Genomic DNA, 27,537 nt, shown 5'->3' on the forward strand with positions numbered 1-27,537 from the left:
TGAGGAAATAGTTAAAGACTCGATGATAGCCTGGGGGAGGAATTTCGGATATTCATTAGATCTGGAAAAATGGCAACAAATATGGAATAGAAATGCGAAAATGACGATGGCCGTGTCTTTCAAAGAAAATATATTTAAAATGTTATATAGATGGTATATACCACCAGCAAGAATCACAAAGATGTTCCCTGGAACCTCAGCAGAATGTTGGAAATGTGGGTCAGCCAGGGGTACATTTTATCACCAATGGTGGACATGTCTACAAGCCCAAAACTATTGGAGTAAGATAAAAGTTTGGCTCATGGAGATTACAGGAGTCAGTTTTCAACTGAGACCAGAGGTCTACTTGCTAGGAATAAACCCTGGGGGCATAAGGAAAGCAGACTGGTACCTTTTCATACACATTACCACTGTGGCTAGAATTGCATATGTGCAACTTTGGAAAGGGAAGGAAGTACCATCGGATCAGATGATTACCAACAAAATTTTGTGGTGTGCAGAATGTGATAGATTAACATATAGACTTAAAGATAGACAAGAATAAATTTTCAATCAAAGCTGGGATAAATGGTACCAATGGATAGAAGTAAAAATGTCATGAAGCAGATGTTAGGGAAGCATGTAGCATAGATATATAAATAGCCAGCTAAATATAAATAAGGGAATATTAGATATAAGAAGATTAACAAATGCAAGATGCAGTATGATAAACCAAATTGAAGCTGTAGTATGATGATATGTAATGTTATTTAGAAACTATATATATATGAGGGTTGAATCAACCTCAGTCGTATGTATGTGATTGTGTTTCGTTATAGTCTTTATTCTGTTTTATGTTTCCAATTTATAATAAAATTTTATATAAAAAAAAGTAGCGAGCATAGTAACAAAGGGAAAAGGCGTGGCAACAGAAGATGATACTATATATGGAATAATTGCAAAAAAAGAACTAAAACTTTAAAGAGCTTATAACTTCGATAATATTGAAATTGAAAAACATTTTTGGACAGTTGGGAGAAAGAGAAAAAAATGGAATATACTGGGTAGCAAAACAAGAAAAAATAATACAGTTTGATTAAAATGGATGTAATGCTTTCTGTCTATTAGAAGTTTGAATGTTGTTAGGAGGTGTTTTTCTCCTCTTCCCTTTGCTCTCTCCTTCTTTCCCCTTTGCTTTTTCTTTTTTCTTTTTATTATTATCCTTTTTATTCTTTTTCAGCTACATTTCTATTCTTTTCTCCTCTCTCTCTCTTTCTTTGTTTTTTTTTTATTACTATTATTATTTTTTGTTTTTTCTCTTCCTACTTCCATTTTTATTGAATTTGACTACATAAATATATGAATATTAATTTGGTTAGGTAATAAGAAAATGATTGAAAGGAAAATATGATTTTGTTTGAACGCCTAAATGATTAATTGAATCTGAATTTTTAACAAGCATTATTTATAGACTTAATAACCAGAGGAAAATGATTTTTTCCTCTCTGCCTGTTTTCTTTTTTCTTTTTTTTATTTTACTATTGCTATTTTTTGCTTCTTCCCTTCCTACCCCCATTTCTAGTGAATTTGACTATATAAGTATACAAATATTAATTTGATCAGGTAATAAGAGTATATTGAAAGAAAAATAGGATTTTTAAACATCTAAATGTTTAATTGAAACCCTGAATTTTTAACAAGCATTATTTATAGACTTAATCATCAGAGGAAAACATATAAACTTTTATTTTAATTTGAAACAAAAGATGAGCATGTGAAGAAATGTTTGATAAAATGGTCTAAAATTTGTTATATGGATGGAACAATGGGAAAATATGTATCTGGAAGGATTGAAATATAAATTATATTATAATATTAAAGAGATTTTTAAATAAAATTATTGATTGTATATGTCACCAAAGAAATTGTCTAGAATGTATTAAAGCACTTCAAATTTATGTTAGAAACATGAACAGCAAGAAGGGACTTTTGTTTGATTTATCTGTTAAATAGCTAGAAAATTCTGGATTCAAATAAATATACTGTTTCAGAGGATATTAAAGATTAATAAACAATTAAGATTAAAGGTTTTTCTTTTGGGATTGATGAACAAACAGTTGGAACAAGTCATAAAATTTTGTTTTATACATGACAACTGCAGCAAGTTGCACAAAAATAGAAAGCTTTTGCATTACCCACAATTAGTGAAGATGTTGGAACTGGCTGAACTGGCTTCTTTGATCAGAGAAAAGACAATATCTATGTTTATTGCTGATTGGAAACTTTGTATAGATTTTTTGTATGAAACAGAAAAAATGAACTTATGATATATGGCTTTGATTATTAGACAAGATAGACCAGTATTTCTCAACCTTGACAGCTTTAAAATGTGTGGCAATTCCCAGAATTCTCCAGCCAGCATGCTGGATGGGAAATTCAGAGTGTTGAAGCCCGCACATCTTAAAGCTGTCAAGATTGACAAACACTGGGATAAATTATAAAAACAAGAGAGTTCTGTAGTGACTCATAAAGTAGGATATAACTCTATATTGGTATTTATAACTGCTCTACAGTAAAGAGGATAGCAAACTACTTCTTTGTATGTTTTTCTTTCTATTTTTTTTACTTTCCCCCCTTTGTTCCACTTTTAGCTTTCGCTTTAATTTTTTCTTTCATTTTCTTTTCTTTTTTAAACTTCATATTATTTTGAATTAGTTTTATATTCCTTTCAAAAAATCTTCACTTAAAATTATATCAGTTATGTTTATCTCTAGTTAACATAAGTCAGCATTATTTGATCACTGACTTACATAGATAGTTATTACTAAGAGGAGCTGTCCCTTCAGCACCAGAACGCAGCGGTGTAAGAACTGGAATGCAAGGTTGAAATAATAGTGTGGAAAGTATATATTATTTTGACAAGTTTGAGAGGAATTTATGAGTTCTCAACTCACTCAGCATTGTTAAATCCAGGGCTAAATTAGCTCAATATTTTTCTCTATTGTTCTTCTCAGTCTATGACTTCCTATTATGCTCGTCTCACTCTCTTTTTCTAAATCATACATTTATTTTTAAATACAGAAATAGAATTTTAAATTTAGAGCAATTCAGTCATCAAAAATCCCAGTATGTGCCTTTTTGTTTAAAAGAATAGGAAGAAAAATGCAAAATGAAATAAATGTATAATAATAAATGTGAAAAATATTATCAAACGTGTAAAGTCATGTGACACTTAAGCAGGAAAGCCCTAAATAAAGGGAAGAAGGCATTCATATCAACCTGCCTCCCAGCATATATCAGCTACTTCAGTCAAAGTGGTACTATGATGACAGTAACCAACCAGAATGTGTCATGCAAATTAGAATACTATATCATGTACCAACTGCTCTGCTGCTGGCTGGTTGTTATAGTGATAAACTGAGGCCTTGCCTCTTGGCTTCTTCTCGAAAGAAAAACCTTTAATTTTTCAAGGGAATGAAATGAAGAGAAGGGGAAAAAGGTGAGGGAGAGAAAGAATTACATGAGAAAACATTATCTGGCTGAGAAGAGAATAGCAGAAAGGGCATCATCGCAAGAAGCATTCACTGGCCATGCCAGTACTTGCAACAAATGCTGAGTCAGAAACAGGTATCCCAAAATCCTTTTCTAATGAGCTTCCTTCAGAAATCATGGAGGAGATAGAGCACACATGTCCTCAGCCTCAACTGGTAAGTAAAAGACAAAGGATACTTTCTTTTTTTCTTTTTTGCCTTCTTGAGTTTGGTGCATTATGAGGTTATAGACTAATCCTGCTTTATAATCTGAATAGAAATAGAAAAAGGGACCTGATTTGTGTTAGGTCTGTGTTTGCTTTCTTTATTACAAGAATGTGGGTTACAAAGCAATTATTGTGCCTGCTGCATTCAGAGAGAGAATCTGGGATTATAGTATGTTTCTGCAACCTGGCTTTTTTCAACAAAAAGTCCATCCAGCTCTACAATAGGCTTTTCCTCTAGCCTTTGTTAGATTTGCCACAAAACTTAATCCTTGTCTGTTAATTTGTATTTTTACTTATTAAAACAAATTTGCTTAGAAACAGATTTTCACATTAATTTTTAAAAAGCCTACTCAGAGAACATTGGGAAACAATATCACAGTTCACTCTCTTTTTTCCAGAGATGCAGTTAAATTGTATATATAAATCATCTGAAATTGTATGTCACTTTCAAGTAGTTCAGCACATATGAGTTGGGAGAGTTATTTTAGGAGAAAATCTGCATTTCCTCAGTAATTTACCTATTGAAGCAGTGCATATAAAGAAGCCAGTTGGGTATAGAATATAGCAACCTTTCCTCACGGCCTAACATGTCTTAAAAGTAGATTTAATTCATTTTCATTGGCATAATCTTGCATATAAATTTTTAATTAAAGGCATTTTCTAAAAAGTAGAAAGGATAAGAGTTTGTTCTGTTCTTTGTTCTATTAGCTTTGTGTGAGCTTCCATAAGAATTTATTAAGAATTTGCATGGAAGGAAGCAATCATTTTAGGAGATAATGAGATTTGGAAAACGAACATAGTTTTTCCTGATTTATATGTCTGGGATGAGAACATTATCTCTAAAAGAAAAAAGTGCTAAGCTTACTTCTCTGAAAGTAAATGTAATTAAGATTAGGCCAGAGCACCTAACCTTGTCTATCCACAATGGCCCAGTAACTGCACTCTCTGTAATAACAGAAGTTACAAAAAAGAAAATAACAAAAAGCAAAAATATATCATTTTCTCCATTGTAGGAAAAACTTTTGATGTATTCTGGGTAGTGGCTAACTGAGAAAGCAAATCTCAGAAGAGTTTTCTGTAAATAGGAGGTAGTTAATGTTTTCTTGCTCAAAAATAAACAGTGAATTTAGCAAGTAACTTACTTTGGGGCATTTTTAAATATTAAAATCAATTTTAATACATTTTAAAAACCATTAGGGGCTCATAGTATATTATAGTTAATACATAGATGGTAGTAATAAGTTTCCATATGTCTTATTACTAGCCGAATAGTCGTGCTCTGCTAGGAAACTATGTGGTCGGGCTTGATAAATTGACAGAACTTGAAAATTAATCAGTAGTACAATTGGCCTCTCCTATCACCTCCTCTCCTTCAGGCTTACTCCACAGAAGCCTCTCCTATCCTATCCACTTCTCTCCCTCAGGCTTTCCCCACAGAAGCCTTCCTTATCCTATCCCCTTCACCGTCGGCCTTGCCCCACAGAAGCATATCCTATCCTATTCCCTTCTCTCCCTCAGGCTTGCCCCACATAAACCTCCCTATCCTATCCCCTTCTCCCTCAGTCTTGCCCCCCAAAAACCTCTCCTATCCTATCCTCTCCCTCAGCCTTGCCCCTGAGAAGCCTCCCTATCCTATCCCCTTCTCCCTTGGCCTTGCCCCACAGAAGCCTCTCCTATCCAATCCCCTTCTCTCCCTCAGCCTTGCCCCACAGAAGCCTATGCTATCGCCTTCTTTCCCTCAAACTTGCCCTACAGATGCCTCTCCTCTCCTATCCCCTTTTCTCCCTCAGCCTTGTCTCACAGAAGCCTCTCCTATCCAATCGCCTTCTCTCCCTCAGCCTTGCCCCACAGAAGCCTCCCCTATCCTATCCCCTTCACCCTTGGGCTTGCCCCACAGAAGCCTCCCCTGTCTATCTCCTTCTCTCCCTCAGCCTTGCCCCACAGAAACCCCCCTATTCTTATTCCTTCACCATCGGCCTTACCCCAGAGGAGCCTCCTCTATCCTATCCCCTTCTCTCCCTCAGCCTTGCCCCACAGAAGCCTCCTCTATCCTACCCTCTTCTCTCCCTCAGGCTTGCCCCACAGAAGCCTCCCTATTCTATCCACTTCTCTCCCTCAGGCTTGCCCCACAGAAGCCTCCCCTATCCCATCCCCTTCACCCTTGGCCTTGTCCCACAGAAGCCTCCCCTATCCCATCCCCTTCACCCTTGGCCTTGCCCCACAGAAGCCTCCCCTATCTTATCCCCTCTCCCTCAGCCTTGCCCTATAGATGCCTATCCTATCCTATCCCCTTCACCCTCAGCCTTGCCCCACAGAAGCCTCCCCTGTCCTTTCCCCTTCTCTCCCTCAGCCTTGCCACACAGAATCCTCTCTTATCCTATCCCCTTCTCTTCCTCAGGCTTGCCCCACAGAAGCATCTCTTATCCCATTCTCTCCCTAAGGCTTTCCCCACAGAAGCCTTCCTTATCCTATCCCAGTGGTTCTCAACCTTCCTAATGCCGCGACCCTTTAATACAGTTCCTCATGTTGTGGTGACCCCCAACCAGGGGTGGGTTCTAAATTTTTTTATTACCGGTTCTGTGGGCGTGGCTTATTTTGTGGGCATGGCTTGGAGGTCATGTGACTGGGTGGGCGTGGCTAGCTAGTCATGTGACCGGGTGGCCATGGCTATGTGTATAGGGACTACTCAGAGGGCTGAAAAAAGTCATTTCTGACAGGTCCTCACACTTTTGACTGGTCCTCACACTTATGACCATCCTCACATTTATGCCCGTGCAGCATTCTTAACAACCATGTTACTCATTTCACAACTGCTTCTTTTCACCATGGGGATAAGATAGGGCAAAAAACGTAAAATGTGAGGACAGTCGTAAATTCGAAAACTGGTCAAAAGTGCGAGGACCAGTCAAAAATAACTTTTTCAGCCCTCTGAGTAGTCCATGTGCACAAAAGGACTACCCAGAGGGCTGAAAAAAGTGATTTCTGACAGGTCCTCGCACTTTTGACCGGTCTTCGCACTTATGACGGGTCATCATTTATGCCCATTGTAGCATTCTTAACAACCGTGTCACTCATTTCACAACTGCTTCTCTTCACCATGGTGACAAGATAGGGCAAAAACGTAAAATGTGAGGACAGTCGTAAGTTCGAGGACTGGGCAAAAGTGCGAGGACCAGTCAAAAATAACTTTTTCAGCCCTCTGAGTAGTCCATATGCATAAAAGGATACAGCAATAGAGAGGGATGAAGGAAGGGAAGGGAAATTAGAGTAGGAGTGAGGGTAAGAGAGGGAGGAAGAGAGGAGGAGAAGGAGAAAGGAAGAGGAAGTAGGGAGGAGAAGAGGGGGGGAAGAGAAAGTAAGAAGGAAAGAAAAGAGAGAGGTGGTAGGTTTGAGGAGAAAGATTGCTGTACAATAAAAAAAGATGAAAGGGAAGAAAACCAACCCCAAACAAATATGAAGATATTAAGATAAAGAATGAATTGTTAAACTTTAAAGAATAAAAGAGAACAAATATGAATAAATAGCAATAATTAGAAACACACATACAAACATACAATGTATTTTGTTTGAACAGAGTATTTGGCCGGTTCACAAATTTAAACAGTGTTTAGTCATTTCAATTAAATTTACAATTTCTATATTTCCTTTTTGCCATATCTATTCCTCATCTATTTTTTAAAAAAAACAATATTACCCTTCATCCTCATCTCTAATCTTAATCAAATTCAATTTTTCCCTTCTATTCTATATTATACCCCTTCGCATTGTCATCTATTTTTATATCCATCCTCACATTGGTTAATTATGTAATTATGTAATACAGTTGTTTAATACAAATTCAACATTTTAATATAAATCAATTAGTTATTTAACTATCTTTTTTGTATATTAATCAATATGAACATGAATATTCCAATTATTTCCATGCAATCCAATTTCTTACAAATCAATTAATTATATTTACCAATAATAATAAACCAAATAATTTCCCCCATATATTCCTCCAAACCACAACTTAACCATTTCTGCTTTCAACACAATATACTATTAATAGTATCTCAATTATTACAATTCCCTAGTTAAATAGAGCTTTTTTTCTTTTGTGTTTTAAAATCTTGAACCTCCTCTTGCCCTAAATTTCCCATTGTTTGCAGTTTTGCACCTACCTTTTTTTGGTGAGGAAAAAGAAAAAGAAATTTCTCTCTGCCTCATTTTGTCACGTTGCAGCAAAGACCCTGCTTTACTTTCAGTTTCGTTTTTTCAGCATAGCTAGGGGGAAAAAATCTGCTGGAGATTTTTTTGCAGCTAGCAACAGAGTCCTCCGCAAAACAGCTGAGAGCAAATCAGCTGAGAGTCGAGGCTGATCTAATCAACTTGTGCTAATTAACCTATCCTGAAGCTGAAAGGGGCCGTTTTTTCTATTTTTGCAGGCACCGGTCTACTCATTTGTTTTCTTTTAACACTGATCAGCTGTAGGGCGGCCCTTTGAAGCCCCGCGGCAAGAATTTAGACAGTTTTTTTCCCGCTAGCCATCAGCTGGGACTCAGGAGGCAGCAATAGATTGGGAGTAGGCGGGGTAAGTGAACGGCCGGCGATCCAACAGAGGCAGAGAGTGAGGGTGAGTGAAGGCATGGGGGGGCAGAGAGGGCTTTGGCAACCCCTGTGAAATGGCCGTTCGACCCCCAAAGGGGTTGCGACCCCCAGGTTAAGAACCGCTGTCCTATCCCCTTCACCGTCAGCCTTGCCCCACAGAAGCCTCCCCTATCCTATCCCCTTCCCTCCCTCAGCTTTGCTCAGCTTTGCTTCTTTGAGTGAGGGTAACTTCCCCGCTGCCTTGAAGAAGGCGGTGGTGAGGCCCCTCCTTAAGAAGCCTTCCCTGGACCCGGCTGTATTAGCAAATTATCATCCTGTCTCCAACCTCCGCTTTGTGGCGAAAGTTGTTGAGAGTGTGGTGGTGCGACAGTTTCCCCGGTACCTGGAGGAAACGGTTTATCTAGATCTGTTCCAGTCGGGTTTCAGGCCTGGGCACAGCACGGAAACGGCATTGGTCGCGTTGGTGGATGATCTCTGGAGGACTCGGGACAGGGGCTGTTCCTCTGTCCTGGTCCTATTAAATCTCTCAGCTTTTGATACCATCGACCATGGCATCATGCTGCACCAACTGGAGGGGTTAGGGATAGGGGGCACCGTGCTGCGGTGGTTCTCCTCCTTCCTCTCCAATCGGTCACAGTTTGTGTTGACGGGGGGACAGAGATCGACCTCGAGGCACCTTGTGTGTGGGGTGCCGCAAGGGTCGGTTGTCTCACCCCTTTTGTTCAACATTTATGTGAAGCTGCTGGGTGAGATCATCCATGGTTTCGGGGTGAAGTGTCACCTGTACGCTGATGATACTCAGCTGTACATTTCCACCCCGGACCACCCCAACGATGCCCTTGATGTGATGTCCCGGTGCCTGGAGGCCATGCGGATCTGGATGGGGAGAAACAGGCTCAGGCTCAACCCGTCCCGTGGCTGTGGCTTCCGGCATCCCAATATAGTCAGTTGGTACCATCGCTGACTTTTGGGGGCGAGTCGTTGGCCCCACAGAAAGGGCTCGCAACTTGGGTGTCCTCCTGGATACAAGGCTGTCTTTGGAAGAGCATATGACGGCTGTGGCCAGGGGGGCTTTTTATCAGGTTCTCCTGATCCACCAGTTGTGGCCCTTTCTGGATCGGGATGCCTTACACACGGTCACTCATGCCCTCGTCATGTCCCGCTTGGACTACTGTAATGCTCTCTATATGGGGCTCCCCTTGAGGAGCACCCGGAGGCTCCAACTAGTCCAGAATGCAGCCGTGCAGGTGGTTATGGGGGCGACCTCTCCTGCGCGAGCTGCACTGGCTCCCAGTGGTCTTCCGGGTGCACTTCAAGGTATTGGTTACCACCTTTAGAGCACTCCATGGCTTAGGACCCAGGTATTTACGAGACCGCCTTCTGCCACCGGTAGCCTCCCACCAACCAGTACGCTCCCACAGAGAGGGGCTCCTCAGGATGCCGTCGGCCAAACAATGCCGGCTGGCGGCCCCCAGGGGGAGAGCCTTCTCTGTGGGGGCACCTACCCTCTGGAACGAGCTGCCCCCGGAGATACGGCGGATCCCGGATCTGCACATTTTCCGCCATGCCCTAAAGATGTTTCTGTTTCATCAAGCCGGGCTGACCTGACCTAACTTTTTAAAATTGTTTTAATTTTAAATTATTAAATTATGGGTTTTAATATAGGGGTGTTTTAACTGTGGGCCAAATTAATTTAATTGGATTTTAATATTGTTTTAAATTTTGTATTTTTTGTATTTTAACCACTGGCTGTTCACCGCCCCGAGTCCTTCGGGAGAAGGGCGGTATACAAATATAATAAACATAAACATAAACATAGATCACCTGCAAACACCTGTAACTTGTACTGTTCCCTTTTAATCTCCATACCTTTTATCTCCGTATCTTGTCTAATGTTCCTGTTTAATACTTCCAGTGTCAATATAAACAATGATGGGGACAGGGGACATCCTTGTCTTGTACCTTTCTTAATGCTAACTTTCTCAGTCATACCTCCATTTACCATTATTTTTGCTTTTTGTTTATGGTTTATCGCCTTGATCATATTGACAAATCTCTCCCCAAAGTCCATCTTTTTTAACTGAATTAACATAAATTGCCAGTTCATATTGTCAAATGCTTTCTGTGCATCTAAGAAAATCAGCGCCATTTGTTTCTCTGGATGTGCTTCATAATACTCCAAAGTATTCAAGATTATTCTCATATTATCCTTAACTTGTCTCTTAGGTAAAAAACCATTTTGATCTGGATGTACAAATTGGTTTAGAAATAGTTTTAGTCTTTCTGCCATTATTGAAGCAAATATTTTATAATCCGCATTCAACAGGGATATTGGTCTGTAGTTTTTTATTTGTTGGAAAGAATAGAATAGAATAGAATAGAATAGAATAGAATAGAATAGAATAGAATAGAATAGAATAGAATAGAATAGAATAGAATTCTTTATTGGCCAAGTATGATTGGACACACAAGGAATTTGTCTTGGTGCATACGCTCTCAGTGTACATAAAAGAAAAGATACATTTGTCAAGAATCATAAGGTACAACACTTAATGATAGTCATAGGGAAACGGTCAATGTAAACCTTAAGGATACCAACAACAAGGTTACAGTCATACAGTCAAAAGTGGGAGAAGATGGGTGATAGGAACGATGAGAAGATTAATAATAATGCAGATTTAGTAACTAGTTTGACAGTGTTGAGGGAATTATTTGTTTAGCAGAGCGATGGCCTTCGGGAAAAAACTGTTCTTGTGTCTAGTTGTTATAATAATAACTTTATTGTCATTGTATGTGTATACACGGTATACCCATTTATTGTGTATACACAGTATACCCATACAACAAAATTCACTTAGCACCCAAAGACCAGGTCCAACACACATAACAATCCCCAAACACACTCCCACCCACCACAATTCCCCACCCCTAAACCACCCAAACATCCACACAACAAACCAAGTAATACTGTCCAACAGCTCACTGATGGTGGCCCTTTAGTTCATTGTTGAGTGCATATATAGCTGCAGTGCAGTATAGCTCTGGGAGAAAAACTATTCAGAAAAGGTGTGGTCCTGGTGTGCAGTGCTCTATAGCGTCATTTTGAGGGTAGGAGTTGAAACAGTTTATGTTCAGGATGCAAGGGGTCTATAAATATTTTCACAGCCCTCTTTTTGACTCGTGCAGCATACAGATGCTCAATGGAAGGCAGGTTGGTAGTAATTGTTTTTTCTGCAGTTCTAATTATCCTCTGAAGTCTGTGTCTGTCATGTTGGGTTGCAGAACCAAACCAGACAGTTATAGAGGTGCAGATGATAGACTCAATAATTCCTCTGTAGAACTGTATCAGCAGCTCCCTGGGCAATTTGAGCTTTCTTTTTTTTATATAAAAGTTTTTTTTTATTTTATACACAAACAAACATTTAATACATCATCCCTTCTGTGCGACATCTTGGCGTTTTCTCCATGACTTCTTTTTTTGTTACTTCTTTTGTCTTCATTTTCACCAAATCTATTACAACATTTCTCCAAAAGTATTCTAATTAAAGCATTTTCTTACATAGCTATTAATTTACTTGTCTGTATTTCTTTTCTAACCATTGGTAAAATTGATCTTAAAATATTCTGAATCCTCTCTTTCTTTAATCATCAAAGTTAATCTATTCATTTCTGCGTAGTCTAATTTTTTTTAATTACTTCTGCTTCCAAGAGTATTTTCTCTGCTTTCCAATTTTGTGCAAAAACAATCCTTGCAGCTATTATTACATGTATAATCAAATAAGTATTTTCTTTGCTAGTTTTCTCTGGTAGAATACCCAGTAGGAACAGCTGTGGTTTTAAATCAATACGTTGTTGTGTCATTTCTTCCAACCATGTGTTAATTTTATTCCAATAGTTTTTAGCTTCTGGGCATGTCCACCACATATGATAATAAGATCCTGGTAACTGGTGACATTTCCAACATTTAGCTGATTTATCTTTAAACATTTTTGCCAGCTTCTCAGGAGGCATATGCCATCTGTAAAACATTTTATATTGATTTTCTTTATATGCAGTGGACATTATTACCGTATTTTCCGGCGTATAAGACAACTTTTTAACACATGAAAATCTTCTCAAAAGTCGGGGGTCATCTTATACGCCGGGTGTCGTTCTCCTGTAACCAGGCAGACCAGCCCGAAAGGCTCTGACGAGCCTTAAATGGCTCTGGCGATCCCAGCTCTGGCGATCCCAGCTGACTTCCCTGCAACTCAGCTGGGATCGCCAGAAACCATGTAAAAGGAAAAAAGTTTTTTCCCTTTTACTCTGAGGATCCCAGCTCTGACGATTCCAGCTGAGTTCCCTGCAACTCAGCTGGGATCGCCAGAACCATGGCTCTGACGGTCCCAGCTCTGACGGTCGATCCCATCCCAGCTGAGTTCCCTGCAACTCAGCTGGGATGGCCAGAGCCATGTAAAAGATAAAAAGTTTTCCCTCTCCAGCTTGCTTACCTCAGCTGCTAGTCCCAACGCTTGCCTTGCTTCGCTTGCCTGAATCTATTCCATCAGCAATCAGCAATCAAGCAAGCAGGGAGTTGTGGACTTCAACTCCCAGAATTCCTCAGCCAGCAAAGCAAAGCTGGCTGAGGAATTCTGGGAGTTGAAGTCTACAAGTCTTAAAGTTGCCAAGGTTAGAGACCCCTGTTCTATTGGGTAAGTTTTTTTCCCCTTTGGGAGCTTTAAAAAAAATAGTCAATTGGGGTTTTTTTAGTTGTTCTTTTTTAGACCTAGCCATTTAAAGTTTAGGAAGTTTTAAATTTAGCTTTCATATAAAAATTAAAATAAAATAAAATAAAATAAAATTTGTGCAGCTTTCTGAGATTTAGTGTGTTTCTGTAGTGTTTCACTCTAACTACACAAACACACAAAATCTCACAAAGCTGTATGTGGAATTTTGTGTGTGTAAAGTGTGAAAGTTGGTTTTTTGGATTTTTGTGGCTGTGTGAGGTTCCTGCTTGTTGCAGGGGCCATTTTGGGACTAGCACAGCTGCTTTTACATTGTAGGTGAGCCAGTTGATGTTTTTTAATTTTTATTTGGTGTGCATTGGAAGAGGGGTAGTCTTATATGGCGAGTATAGCCCAAACCCTATATTTTAACAGGAAAAGTTGGGGGTCGTCTTATACGCCCAGTCGTCTTATACACCGGAAAATACGGTAGTTTGTAATTCCTTTCCCATAACTGTTGCCATTTGTCTAAATCAATTGAATATCCAAAATTCTTTGCCCAAGCTATCATTGTTTCTTTTACTTGTTCTTCCTCTAGCTCAATGCCAAGTAAAAAATTATAATTTTTAAAAATTAATTTATCCTCTGTTTCTGTGAGTGTCCTATCCAACTCTGTCTTTTCTAAATAAAAACCATGCATCTTTTTCATATCTTGTTTGTATTTGCATATACATATACTAATCCATCTCAATATCCTGTTCTTCCAATTCTCGTTTCCCTTTCAATTCCCCCTTATCTGTTAATAACTCCTTATATCTAGCAATATTTCTAAAATTAAAAATATTTGGGTGTATTAATGCTTTAATTGTTGATAACCATACTGGTATTTTCACATAATATTTGTCTTTAATCTTCTCCCATGCCAATAACAATATGTTCCTTGCATAATGTCTATGAAAGTCCATATGTATCTTGCTTCTACCATACCATAGAAATGCATGCCATCCCAATTGTAAATCGTGACCTTCTAGTGTTAATAGTCTTATATTTCTTAATTCAACCCATTCCTTCATCCAAATCAATGCTGCTGCCTGGTAATATAATTTCCACTTCAGCAGTCCAAATCCTCCATATAGTCTCATATCCTGTAACATTTTGATACTTATTCTTGCTTTTTTCCCTTGTCATATGAATTTCCTTGTTATTTTATTAAAATATTGAAAATAAGCCTTCTCAATTTTTATCGGTATTGTCTGGAATAAAAATAATAATCTTGGTAAAATGTTCATCTTTATTATTGCGACTCTTCCCATAAATGACAGTTGAAGATTTTTCCATTTTTCCAAATCTTTCTCAATTTGTTCTTTTAATTTATAATAATTATCCACTTTTATCGTTGCACATCTTGATGTTAAATAGACTCCCAAATATTTTACTTTTTTCGCAATTTGTATATCTAATTTGTCTTTTATCTCTCTTTTTTGTTTTTCTGTAATTTCACCAACATTTTCGTTTTTTAAAAATTTATTTTTAGACCAGAGACCTTCCCATAACTTTCTATTTCTTCTAATAATTTAGGGCCTGTTGTTTGAGGTTCTTCTAATATGAATACTAAATCATCAGCAAAAGCTTGTAATTTGTACTCTTTTTTAATGTACTCTTATCTCTTCATTTCGCCTAATAATCTATTATTGGTAGGCACACCAGTCACATGTGGGTTATTGGTTTGGACTTCATCCAATGAGACCGGGTCTGCTAAAGTTAAAAGCCTTCTGTTGCTTGCTTCAGTTTTTCGACTCGGTCTTCATTGAGACAGTCGTACCTGTAGGAGTTAGATTTTTATTTATTTTATTTTATTGTTTTGGGGATTGTAAAATTGTCAGTGGGCTTTGCCTATGAGTTTGCTAGCCGCCAGAGCAGCTTCGATCTGCCAGCCGGCATTCTGATATCGCAGCACACACAAGCTTGCTCCGCCGCGTCTGCAGGAACCTCCTCGCCCTTTTCTCTCTACTGCGTGGGTGGATGACAACTGGTTGTGAGTTCCTGTATTTGGCACCAAAGCCTTACCACTCCCATTCTGATCGCGCTAAGCCAGCAGGCTAGCAGTTAAGGTTTTCTCCACGTGGAGGCTGCAAAGCGCAAGTATTTGGGGTTTTTTTTTTCTCTTTCTGGAAGTTTTTTCTGGGCCTCTCCTTATTGTGAAATCCCAGCACTCAATTAAGCCTGAGCACAAGTGGTCTTTGTTGAGAGATTGTTTTTAAATCCCAGCATTTAAATTCTAAAGCCTGGGTACTAATAAAATGGCTCCTTCCAAAGCTGCATCTAAACGAAAGAGGCAACAACAGGCAGATCCTGACGAGATTGTACCTGAGGCCCCTCCCAGACCTTCTAAGGCACCTCGCCAAGCTGACCCTAGGGGTTCCAAGATTCCTAGAGAGGAAGCAAAGCGCCATAAAGCCCTGGAAAAGGTTTTTCAAAAGGCTCAGTCAGGGACAGTAGTGGTCCCTGCTCAAGTCCATGTGGATGCCCCTTCCACTGTTTCTGTTCTTGACCCAGGAGATCAAGCCTCTGTGGCCAGGCCTTCTATTTCTCCTTCATTGTCCCCGGATAGGTGCTTGCACGGAGGTTTATATTCAGCAGAGGCTGCTTCTGTGTTCCCTATCTCTCCAATGGGCCCCGCCCAGCCTTGAGTGGTAATTTAGGACACTCCTCAGGAGATCATGGTTGAAACTGCTTCTGTTTCTGGAGCTGAAAGCAATATTAGGAGTGATCAGGCTCTGCCTGAGATTTCACCTGCCTTAGCTAATTTGATTTCTGCTGCAATTCGTCAAGGGATAGCTGATGGTCTTTCTCAATGAGCTTCTTCTGAGGTTTCCGTTTCAGTAAGCCACCATGGTCATTCACACAGGCCTCAATCTTCTGAACAGAACATTTCTCATTGTGAAAGAGCAGATTCATCTCACTCTGTTTCTCAGGAATCTCTCTCTGAAGGTGAAATTCTTCCAGACCAGGATCTTTCAGAGGATGAAGATCTGGAGCCAGATCAACCTGCCTTTGTAGGTTTATTTAGACCTCAAATGTTTCATTCCTTATTGTTTAAGGCTCAAAACACTACCCGTCTTGGTGTTCCTTCCCCCAGACCTGATCCTATTTCCGATCTTGCAGATCCATCTTCAACAGTTTTCCAGCAGCTTACGGTCCGCTCGGAATCCATTCCTGCTCCCAAATTGTTCACTGATATTATTCAAAAGCAATGGTCTTTTCCCAGCACTGGGCCTGTTCCCAATTCTCTGGATAAATGATTTTACAATGTGGCTGAGAAATTCTCATCTATTTTATAGGTGCCATTGGTAGATTTACCAGTGGTGGCTTTAGCATCTTCTTCCCCAGTTACAGGGCCTGCGGGGGAATCCTTAAAGCCAGAGGACAAGCGAGCAGAAAGGTCTCTCATTAAGGGTCATCAAGCCTCTGGGTGGGCTGTTCAAGCCTCTTGGGCGGCTTCCTTCTTTAATAGGGCTACTATTCTTTGGATTAAACAGCTCCAGGAAAGACTTCTTGCTTCTGATTCCAGATCTCACCAAGATTTAAATAAAATTCTAGCGGCTGTAGAGTTTTTGGCGGATGCTACCCTCAATGCTGCTAGATTCTTGGCGAAAGCCATAGGTACTTCTGTCATGTCTCACCGTCTTCTGTGGCTCAGGAACTGGCAGGCTGATGTCCGGGCCAAATGGTGTTTGGCCTCTTCCCCGTATGCAGGAGAGAAGTTGTTTGGAGCTCCTCTGGAACCCCTGCTGATTGAAACCAAGGACTATCGTAAGGTAATACCTTCTTTTTACAGACGTTCGGAGGCACGTGCTCCAGGTTCCTTTCGATCGGGTTCCTTTCGTGGCCAAGATTCAGGATTTTACCAGCAACGTTTCCAGCGTTCCTTTCAACCCAGGAGTTTCCCTCAGCAAGACAGTCAGTTCAGGCAGCAATACAGGGCTTCCGCCAGGAGGCCCTTTAGGGGAGGCAGGGACCGTCCCTTCAGGAGATCACGTTAATTCCTCTTCTGATCTCCCAATAGGTGGTAGATTAGCATTTTTCGCTGATCAATGGGACTCCACCATTTCTGATTCTTGGGTTCGGAACACTACTCGATTTGGCTTATCCCTGGAATTTCGCTCCAACCCCCCCCCCCCCGAGTTCTTCTTGCGTTGTCCTCTATCTCCGGATAGAGTAAAGAGAGCTGAAGTTGAATTGGCCATTGAGCATCTCTTACAAATTAATGCCATCCAACCTGTTCCCAAGGATCAACAGGGGCAAGGTTTCTACTCTCGTTTATTTTTAGTCCCTAAGTCCTCTGGGGATTGGAGAGCTATTCTTGACCTTAAATCCCTGAACCGGCATGTAATTTACCGCCGGTTCAAAATGCAATCTTTGCAAACTATTTTACTAGCTATCAAGTCAGGTGATTTCATGGCTTCCATTGATCTCACGGAGGCATATTTACATCTCCCTATCCTTTCCTCCCATCGTAAATTCCTTCGTTTCTGTTATAGGGATAGACACTATCAATACAGGGCCCTTCCATTTGGTCTGTCGTCTGCCCCTCGGGCATTCACCAAAATAATGGCCTCCCTTGTGGCTCACATTTCCACTATTCCCATTAGGATTCTGTTTTATTTGGATGATATCCTCATCCTTTCCAGGTCAGAGGCTAGGGCTCGAGGGGAGATAGCTACAGCCATTTCGATCTTGCGAGATCATGGTTTTTCTATTAATTGGAAAAAGAGTCACCTTGTCCCTTCTACCCACCTTCAACACCTAGGCGCGGTATTAGATACAGTTTCCTCCAAAGTTTTCCTGTCACCTGACAGGCAGCACAGTATTTCAGATCTAGCTAATCTTTTTAGGAGGCATAAGTCAGCTTCCATCCTAGATTTATCCAGTTTACTGGGGAAGATGGTTTCTGCTTATGGCATTGTCCCTTGGTCTCACCTCCATAGCAGATCTTTACAGTGGTTCCTCCTGCCCTACCAAAGGAACCTCGCAGCATCTTCAAGGATCCATCTTTCTATTCCTCCGGGGGTTCTCAGGTCTCTGGATTGGTGGACGTCGGAGGCAATCTCCATGGGAAGCAGTTTCTGCAAGCCTCGCAGATTGATCATCACCATGGATGCGAGCCTGTCAGGCTGGGGAGTTCACCTGGGATCTCACATGGTTCAGGACTCTTGGTCGCAGCAGGAGCGTTCACTCAACATCAACCTTCTGGAGCTTCAGGCTATTCGCCTTGCCCTTCTATCTCTGCACCCCCACATCGACGGGACAAATGTCCTGATCCTCACAGACAACACCACGGCCAAGGCGCATATCAACCGTCAGGGAGGCACTCGATCGAAAGCCCTCATGCAGGATATGCTTTAGGTAGGCCTTTGGGCAGAGGCCCATCTTCTGTCACTTCAGTCGGAACACATCTCGGGAAGGAGCAATGTTTAGGTGGACTTCCTCAGTTGCTCTCTCGTAGATCAGGCAGAATGGAGCCTGCACCCCCTGCTGTTCCAGGAACTAGTGGGTTGTTTCGGTCTCCCATCGGTGGATCTCTTCACTTCCAGTGCCAACCATCAACTTCCTCGATTCTTTTCCCGGTTCCCATCTCCGGGGGTGGAAGCAGTGGACACCTTGCGCAGCCCTTGGCCACTGGATGTTTTTCTCTACGCCTTTCCTCCCCTGCCGTTAATACCCAGAGTGATACGGAAGCTCTTAGAGGAGAGAGCCGAGCTTCTGCTCATAGCTCCTCACTGGCCAAGGAGGCCATGGTTCGCGGATCTGATCTCATTGTCCGTCACTCCCCATTGGAGGATTCCCAACAACCAAATATCTCTCCTCCAGGGTTGCCTGGTTCATCCCGACCCTCAATCATTCCAACTGGCTGTTTGGAGGTTGAGTGGAGCATCCTAATGGAGGCCATGTTATCCCCAGAGGCTATTTCGATTATTCAGGCCTCTCGACACCAATCCACGAACCACATTTATGATGCCACATGGAATTCTTTCTCCAGCTGGTGCAGACGGCATAACATAGTTCCCACCTCTGTGTCTGTCATTCAGCTTGTTGAATTTCTTCACGAGGGATTTGTCTCCAGCCTCATGCCCAACACACTCAGACGGCAAGTGGCGGCCATTTCTTCCATTCTCACCTGTGGTTCGAGTTCTTCTCTAGCCAAGGAGCCTCTGATTCGCAGTTTCTTGAGAGGGGCTTCCAATCTTCGACCAGTGATTCATAGGTTTCCCACCTGGGATCTCAACAAAGTGTTGTCAGCTCTCACTAAACCTCCCTTTGAACCTCTGCGTGAGGTGGATCTTAAGTTCTTCTCATTTAAAGTCTCCTTCCTTGTGGTTATCACATCTGCCCATCGTATCTCTGAATTGGCCGCCTTGTCTATCCGACAGGACCTCTGCATCTTCCACCCTGACAGGGTTGTTCTTCGTCTGGATCCTACCTTCCTGCCTAAGATTAACTCAGTCTTCCATAGGACTCAGGAGCTGGTGCTTCCCAACTTCTGTCCTTCTCCCCGGCATTGTCTGGAAAAAGTTTGGCATACTCTGGATGTCAGGAGGGCACTCAAGATTTACATTGCATGCACCTCGTCCTTTCATCGAACGGAATCGCTCTTCGTGGCCTTTCAACTGTCAGCCATGGGCTCTAAACTGACAGCCACAGCCATTGGTCGCTGGATCAGAGCAACTATTGCTTCGGCCTACTCAGCTCAGAGGTTACCAATACCTAGTAATATCATGTCTCATTCCACTAGGAGTGCGGCCACATCTGCAGCCTGGTCCACCCAGGCTTCCTTGGAAGAGGTTTGCCGGGTGGCAACCTGGACATCACCATCGCCCTTCATTCTTCATTACAAGCTGGACATCTATGCTTCGGCGGAAGCTTCCTTTGGGCGAAGGGTGTTGCAGGCGGTGCATTCGGCAAGTGATACCCAGTTCCGGCCTGGTCCCTCCCTATAGGACATCAGCTTTGGTATGTCCCACATGTGACTGGCGTGCCTACCAATAATATATTTGGGCGTTGGTCTTACCTGATATGCCCTATCTGTAGAAGGTAGGCACGCCAGTCATTCCCTCCCTTCTTAGGGCCGTTCCCGGGCTCTGTTTTGGGAGAGGGGTGGTTGTTTCACTTTCTTCTTGATTTTCCTACAGTCACAATAGTCTGCTGTTTCTACCTCATCTCAAAACTGAAGCAAGCAGCAGAAGGCGAGGCTTTTAACTTTAGCAGACCCAGTCTCGTTGGATGAAGTCCAAGCCAATAACTCACATGTGACTGGCGTGCCTACCTTCTACAGATAGGGCGTATCAGGTAAGACCAACGCCCAATTTTTGTTTAGGATTTCTAAAGTCAAAATAAACAACAACAGGGATAAGGGACATCCTTGTCTTGTACCCTTTGTAATAGTAATATTTTCTGTCATTTCTCCATTTATCATTATCTTAGCAAATTGTCTGACATAAATTATTTTTTTGTATTTGCAAATCTCTCCCCAAAATCCATTATCTGCAATTGTTCTATCATGAATTGCCAGTTCACATTGTCAAAAGCTTTTTGGGCATTTAAAAACATCATTGCTATTTGTTTTTCTGAGTGTGTCTCATAATATTCCAGTGTGTTTAGAATTATCCTCATATTGTCTTTGATTTGTCTCCTAGGTAAAAAACCATTTTGGTCCATATGGATAAATTCATTTAATAGTCTTTTTAGCCTATTCGCCATTATTGAAGCAAATATCTTATAGGCCACATTTAATAGTGAAATTGGTCTATAATTTTTTATCAATTGTAAATCAGCATCTTCTTTAGGTATGAGTGTTATATAGGCTTCACTCCATGAGTCTGGCATTCTTGCCTTCATTAGAAGTTCATTAAATAGTTCCAACATTACATTACTCATCACTTCTTGAAATGTTTTGTATAGTTCCACTGATAGGCCATCCGGTCCTGGTGCTTTCCCATTTTTTTGTCTTTTGATTGCTTCTGTTAATTCCATCATTGTTATACTTTCTTCTAACATTCCCTTGTATTGTTCAGTTATTTTAGGTAAATCTGATTTTTCTAAATATTTTATTATCTCTTCCTCCAAGATTTCCTCTTGATAATAAAGTTTTTCATAATATTTTTGAATTATTATCTTCTTTTCTTCATTTCTACAGTGTAATTTCCCCTCTTCATCTTGTAAATGTTTTATTATTTTCCTCTCCTTCTCTTTTTTTATTGTATATGCTAACCATCTTCCCGGTTTATTTGCATTTTCAAAGAAATTCTATTTAGATGTTCTTAATTTATTTGCTAAAGATTCTTGTTCATTTAAGTTTATTTCATGCTTTTTCAGTTCCATTCACTTCTTAGTTATTTAATTTTGAATATCTTTTTGGAACTCTTTCTCTAAACTCTTATAATCCTCTTCCAATTTTTTCTGTTTTTGTCTTTTCCTTTTATTCTTTTTTCCCAAATATGTTATTGCCAGACCCCTAATATAGTCTTTCATTGTGTCCCATACATTCTGAAGTGATGTATCTCCATTTTTATTTATTTTAAAGAAAAACTCTAATTCTTTTTCCATAAACTGTTAAAAGCCTTTTTCATTTAGTATTGTTGCATTCAATGTCCATCTTGCCTTTTTCTTCTTTCCTTTCCATATTATTGTCTTTGGGTTATGATCCGCCCAAATGTTTGAGCCAATATTTACTTCTTGTATATTTTCTATCTGTTGACATCCATATCATATCTATCCTTGACCACGATAAATGTCTATTTGAATAGAAAGTATATTGTTTTTCTTTAAGTGTTTTTGTCTCCCAATATCTTGAATGCTCAATTCTTCTATCATTGTAAAAAAGGGTTTCAGCAATATTTTTCTAGATTTTTTGTTTATCTTCATTGTTTTATAGTCCAAATCCACATCTATCACAGCATTAAAATCACCCATTATACATATATATTCATAGTCGATTTCTAGAATTTTCTTGTGTAATCTCCCATAAAATTCTTATTGTTTTTCATTTGGTGTGTATACTGCTATCAAAAGTATTTGTTTAAAATTCATTCTTATTTCCACCATCAGAATCCGGCCTTCTTCATCTTTGAAAAGTAGCTTAGGTTCTAATTTTTCTTTAATACATAGGGCTACTCCTCTTTTCCTTTGTTGTATCAATGAGGTAAATAAAACTCCTAATTTTGGGTATTCTAGTAATTTTATATGTTGTTTTCTAATATGTACTTCTTGTAAACATATAATGTCCATCTTCAAACTATTTAATTTATTCAAAGTTCTGTTTCTTTTTATCACCATGTTCAATCCATTTACATTTATTGATATTGCTTTTATTTTTTCTTCCATGTTTTACTTGTTACTAGTTTTTGATTTCATCGCCCTTGTCTCTCTTTGTTCCATTGTGTTCTGCCCCAGCTCCTGATTTCCGAGGATATTGATACACACCAACGGTCCTTATCAAATTTATTAAGTAGCAAGAATAAACCAAAGTCCGGCAAAGGTTGGCAACCAGCCCAGAACACAAGATACGATAAGACTTTTCCAAAAATGCTCTGATGATAATTACAAGTTGTTTCCAGCAAGAAACTTACTAATGGCGTGTGACTTAAATAGGCTAAGGGAGTGGCCAATTATCCTCTAGCCTTACTCTCGAGGTTCCTCTTCTATTGCTCCCAAGTCCTCTTCTAATGGTCCACAGAATTGTTCATAAAATAGTTTTGCTTTTTCAATAGTGTCACGTCTATGTCTTTGTTCTTGCCATGTCACCAAAATTCCTTCAGGTATTAACCATCTGAAACTCACTACTTTGAATATTAAAAATTTTGTTAGGAACTGGTATTCTCTCCTCAGTTCTCTAACTCTTCTAGGTATTTGCCTCAATACCACAATTTCTTTATCTTTATATTTCAGTGCTGTGTCTCTTGCTGCTTGCAGTATCTCTGTTTTCACTGCCTTCTTTGTAAATCTTACATGTACTTCTCTATAATTTATTTCTCATAGCATATCTTGTGTATATTCTAAAGGCTTCGTCAATCTCATTTAAGATCTTTTCCTTGGGTTGTTCCAAGACTTCTGTAAGTATTTCAACAATCACTTCAGGTAAATTTTCTCTTTTTCTTCATCTATATTTTGGAATCTTAGATAAAAATCAGAGCGCTCCATTTCCAACAGGATAATTGTTTTTTCTTGCAATTTGTCAGTTGACACAAGTTTTTCTTCTAGTCCCTCAACTTTCTTGTCTGGCATTTCCACTTTTTCTTCTACTTTCTGAATTCTCTCTTCATTTTTCCCAATCATAGCTTTCATTTCTTTTAAATCTTGTTTCAGATCATCATGAAGCAATTGCATAAAACTTTTTAACTCCATCATCTCTGAGGTTTTCTGTGTTTTTGTCGATGAGGACTTGCTGTTGGATGTAAATGTGATGTAAATTTCTTCATTTCCATTTTTCTTTTGAAATAAATTTGTAATCCACTTATGGTATATTTATAATCCAAGTGTCTAATCCTCCCCGATGGTTGGATTAGCAATAAAAAAAGATATAAAAATAAAGTATAAAAATTAAAGAAGAAAAATTCCAATCAACCACCTCCCTCAAAAATCAAAGCTCCAAATGTCCCAACAGAAGAAGAAAAAGAAAAAATTCAGTTGCAAGAAAATAAAAAAAATAAAAAATGAGAGATAAAAATCCAAACAGCCAAAAAGAAAAATATTTCTTCTGACTCGTCCAGTCTTAATTCAAATTCTTATCAATCTAGTTATTTATGGTCAAATGACAATAAGGCATATTAGAAAAGAGAAAGTCACACAAAAAAATAGAAAAAGTAAAACTCAGAATGGAATGCCTTTCACTTATCCACCAGCAAAGCTCAAAACAAAGCACTTCAAAGCATTCACAAGTAAGTAAATAAAAAAACCTAGTCACCCAAAAAAGAGATAATAATAAAAGATTAAAAGCCAAAAAAAGAGTTCAAAATCCAGTGTTCTCTCTTGCACATCTGTTTTATTTATCACTCAGCCTGAATGTCAAGGTCAGCTATAGTCAAAATTTCTTCCAAGTCAAAATTTTTTCCCTTCTGCCACTAGATGGCACTGCACACTAACTTTCAATAGAACACAGTACTTTCAATGCTTTGAAGTCTTTAATAAAATATTCAAAGTTTCCTCTTATCAGTTACCACCATTCCAACATTTCAATAGAATGGGATTCAGTCTTCATGATTTCATTAATTCATTAATCCAAATTCTTATTTTTTAAAGGGTTCCCCAGCTTTTCTTTTCTCAGTCAAAAAAAAAAGTAAAAAAAAAAGAAAAAGGCTTTTACTTTCGCTTCTCCTGCCACCAAATTACCGGATGTGAGAGTGAATACACACCTGCTTTCACTCCTCACTCTCAGCCAGTCTTTTTCACCTTATTTACTTCCCAGGTGGATTTGAAGGGAAACTTTTTTTTATAAAAATCAAAGTCTCTCTCACCTCGATGTCACACGTTGTCCAGGGGTGTAATGCTCCCGGTTCGGACTGGATCGCCTGATCTGGTAGCAATGGCGGCGAGTGGTTCAGAGAACTGGTAGCAAAAATCCCTGTGCCCTGCCCCCATGCCTAGCTGAGCCACGTGATCATCAGAGGCTGGTTTTTTACTTTTAAAACAATTTTTTCTACAACCTCTTCAGCCAAAAAAATGTTTTTAAAAGTAAAAAAAAAAAGCCTCTGATGATTGCACGGTTCAGCTGGGATCATCAGAGGCTTTTAAAAGAATTTTTTTCTACAACCTCTTTGGCTGAAGAGGTTGTAGGAAAAAAAATGCCTTTAAAAGCCTCTGGCGACTTCCAGTTGGCTCCCCGAACTTCGCTGACGCTCCTTCATGGGCGCCCGATCCCCGGTACTGTAAAAGCCCCAGAACAGCCAAAAAACAGCTGCCTGGGGCTTGGAAACCCTCTCCCCAGGTAAAGGGGAGAGAGAAGAGCCGGCAGGTGGAGGTAGAGCCCCCCAAGTGCCCTAGGAGAGATCTTGGGGCGTGAAGGGCGAGGGCTCCCTTGAAATCTGCCAATCTGCTCCGGACCTGGGAAGACTCCGCTATTTAGTGGAGCTAGAAGCCGCGACCATCTCTGCTGACAACAATGAGGGGATTTTTAACATCTTTAATTGCTGCAGGCAGAACAAGCCAGGAGAAGTCAGACTGCAAGTATTTACACTTAACTCCAAAGTTTATAGCCTCCTTCGGAAGTAACAAGTTAGCAATTTGCAACAAAATGGCGATTGAAACTTGAAAGGGAAGGGCGGAGAAAGGGAAAGTTACAGAAACTTTCGTTTTCCTGGTAGCCTCTTGCCTGGAAAGAACTGTTGTGTTGAGAGAAGGAGGATTTTAAACGTTAATTTACGATTGGGAAAATTCTTTGACTTTGATGAACTTCTCTTTTTGGCTTCTGAATAAAATACAACAATCAATTTAAACTGAAAATGGCCTCAAAATCTGTAAAGACCGTTCCTATTAACTGGGAGCGCTGGAAGCTCCCCAGCTCATACTCCTACATTGCAAGCCTCTGCCCCTCTAACAGACCCACAGACTTTAACGTTTGAGATGATACAAGAAGCCCTACAAGCCACACAAAATAAAATTGCTACTGTGATTAATGAAAAAATTAATGAAACTAATGAAAAAATTAGTGAAACTAATGAAAAAATACAGGCTGTTTCAGATGAGATTTTAATTCGGAATCAGCAAATCAGAGATGATATATTATTGGCATTTAAATGTTTGGCAGGTGATATTGAAATGGTGGATGATAAAGTTGAAGAAATTAAGAAATCTACGGAAATTTTGGACAATAAATTGGGAGAGACTCACAGCAGACTTGAGAGCTGAAGTTGATGTAACAATGTTACAATATAGAGATATGGAATTTGCTTTAAGATTCAGAGGGGTGAAGGAGAATAAACAAGAGAACTTGTTTCAAGCAGTTGAAAGTGGGTAAAGCTCCTGGAACAGATGGTTTGACAGCTATCTATTATAAAAGTTTACAGGAGGAAATGGTGGAACCATTGAAGGAATTATTCAATAATATACAACAGGGAGGAGAGGTACCTCCAACTTGGAAGACAGCATTTATTTCGCTGATTCCCAAAGAAGGGCAAGAATATACAGATCCTAAAAATTATAGGCCGATTTCACTTTTAAATACAGACTATAAGATTTTTGCTAAAATTTTAGCAAACAGATTAATGACAGTTATGCAGCAAATGATTCATCATGATCAAACTGGTTTTATAAATGGAAGACAAATGAAAAGTATTGTAAGGCAAATTGTTAATTTATTAGAGTATTTGGGAAGGAATAACCAGGTCCCCGCAGTGCTAGTTTTTTTGGATGCTGAAAAAGCTTTTGATAGATTGAATTGGCAATTTTTATTAAAATTAATAGAAAGGATGCAATTTGGAGAACATTTTATACAATCTATTAAGGCAATATATCAAAAACAAACAGCGCAAATAATAATCAATGGTGGTTTAACAGATAATTTTAATATAGAAAAAGGAACAAGGCAAGGCTGTCCCTTGTCTCCGTTATTGTTTATTTTGACGCTGGAAATTTTATTAAATAAAATACGTGAGATTGATATAATAAAGGGAATTAGAATTAGACAGTATGAATATAAACTACGAGCATTTGCGGATGATCTGGTGGTTACCTTAGCCCAACCGGTACAATCGATTACAGCCTTGATGGATATAATCCGCTCATATGGACAAGTATCTGGTTTTAAATACAGCTAAAACAAAGATAATAGCTAAAAACATGGACAGAAGCCAGAAAGAAGAGACAGAAAGGTTAACAGGATTTGAAATAGTTAAGAAGGTTAAATATTTAGGGGTTTATATTATGACTGCAAATACGAAATTATATCAACATAATTATGAACAGTTATGGCAAAAAATACAGAAAGAGATGGAATATTGGAAGAAATTGCAACTGTCTTTGCTGGGTAGGATAGCAGCTGTAAAAATGAATATCTTACCAAGATTTTTATTTCTTTTTCAAATGATACCTATACTCAAAAAAGATGAAAATTTGAAGGAATGGCAGAAGGGCATAAACAAGTTTGTGTGGGCAGGGAAGAAACCACGAGTTAATCAAAAGATAATGCAAGACACCCGAGAAAGAGGTGGTCTTAAAATGCCCAATTTAAGACTGTATTACAAAGCTGCTACCCTCTCAGCAATTACAGATTGGATAAATTTAACGGAGGAAAAGATATTGAATATTGAAGGATATGGTCTGGTCTACGGCTGGCATGCTTATCTATTGTATGACAAGAAAGTAGATAAGACTTTTAAAAGTCACATATTAAGAAATGCTCTACTGTGTGACTGGAAAAAGTATAAATATAAACTAAAGGATAAGTTACCAATATGGATAGTACCCAGACACGCAATAGAGAATGTAAATTTGGAGTAAAAGCAAGATAAGTTT

At 39.5% G+C, this 27,537-nt stretch overlaps 1 protein-coding gene across 3 annotated transcripts in view; it reads left to right on the forward strand.

Annotated features, from left to right (window-relative positions):
- Positions 1–3,342: 3,342 nt before the first annotated feature.
- Positions 3,343–27,537, forward strand: part of PCYT1B (phosphate cytidylyltransferase 1B, choline) — a 97,452-nt gene continuing 73,257 nt past the window's right edge. Inside the window, exon 1 of one of the 3 annotated variants that reach the window (XM_034433159.3) lies at positions 3,343–3,686. In XM_034433159.3, coding sequence (XP_034289050.1) covers positions 3,570–3,686 — 117 coding nt within the window. In that variant the 5' untranslated portion in view covers positions 3,343–3,569. The remainder of the gene's footprint in view (positions 3,687–27,537) is intronic. The other 2 variants (XM_034433160.3, XM_034433161.3) reach the window with 2 other exon arrangements.

This window comes from Pantherophis guttatus, chromosome 5 (assembly GCF_059756535.1).
Source record: "Pantherophis guttatus breed Tessera chromosome 5, ASM5975653v1, whole genome shotgun sequence".
Lineage (NCBI taxonomy): Eukaryota > Metazoa > Chordata > Lepidosauria > Squamata > Colubridae > Pantherophis > Pantherophis guttatus.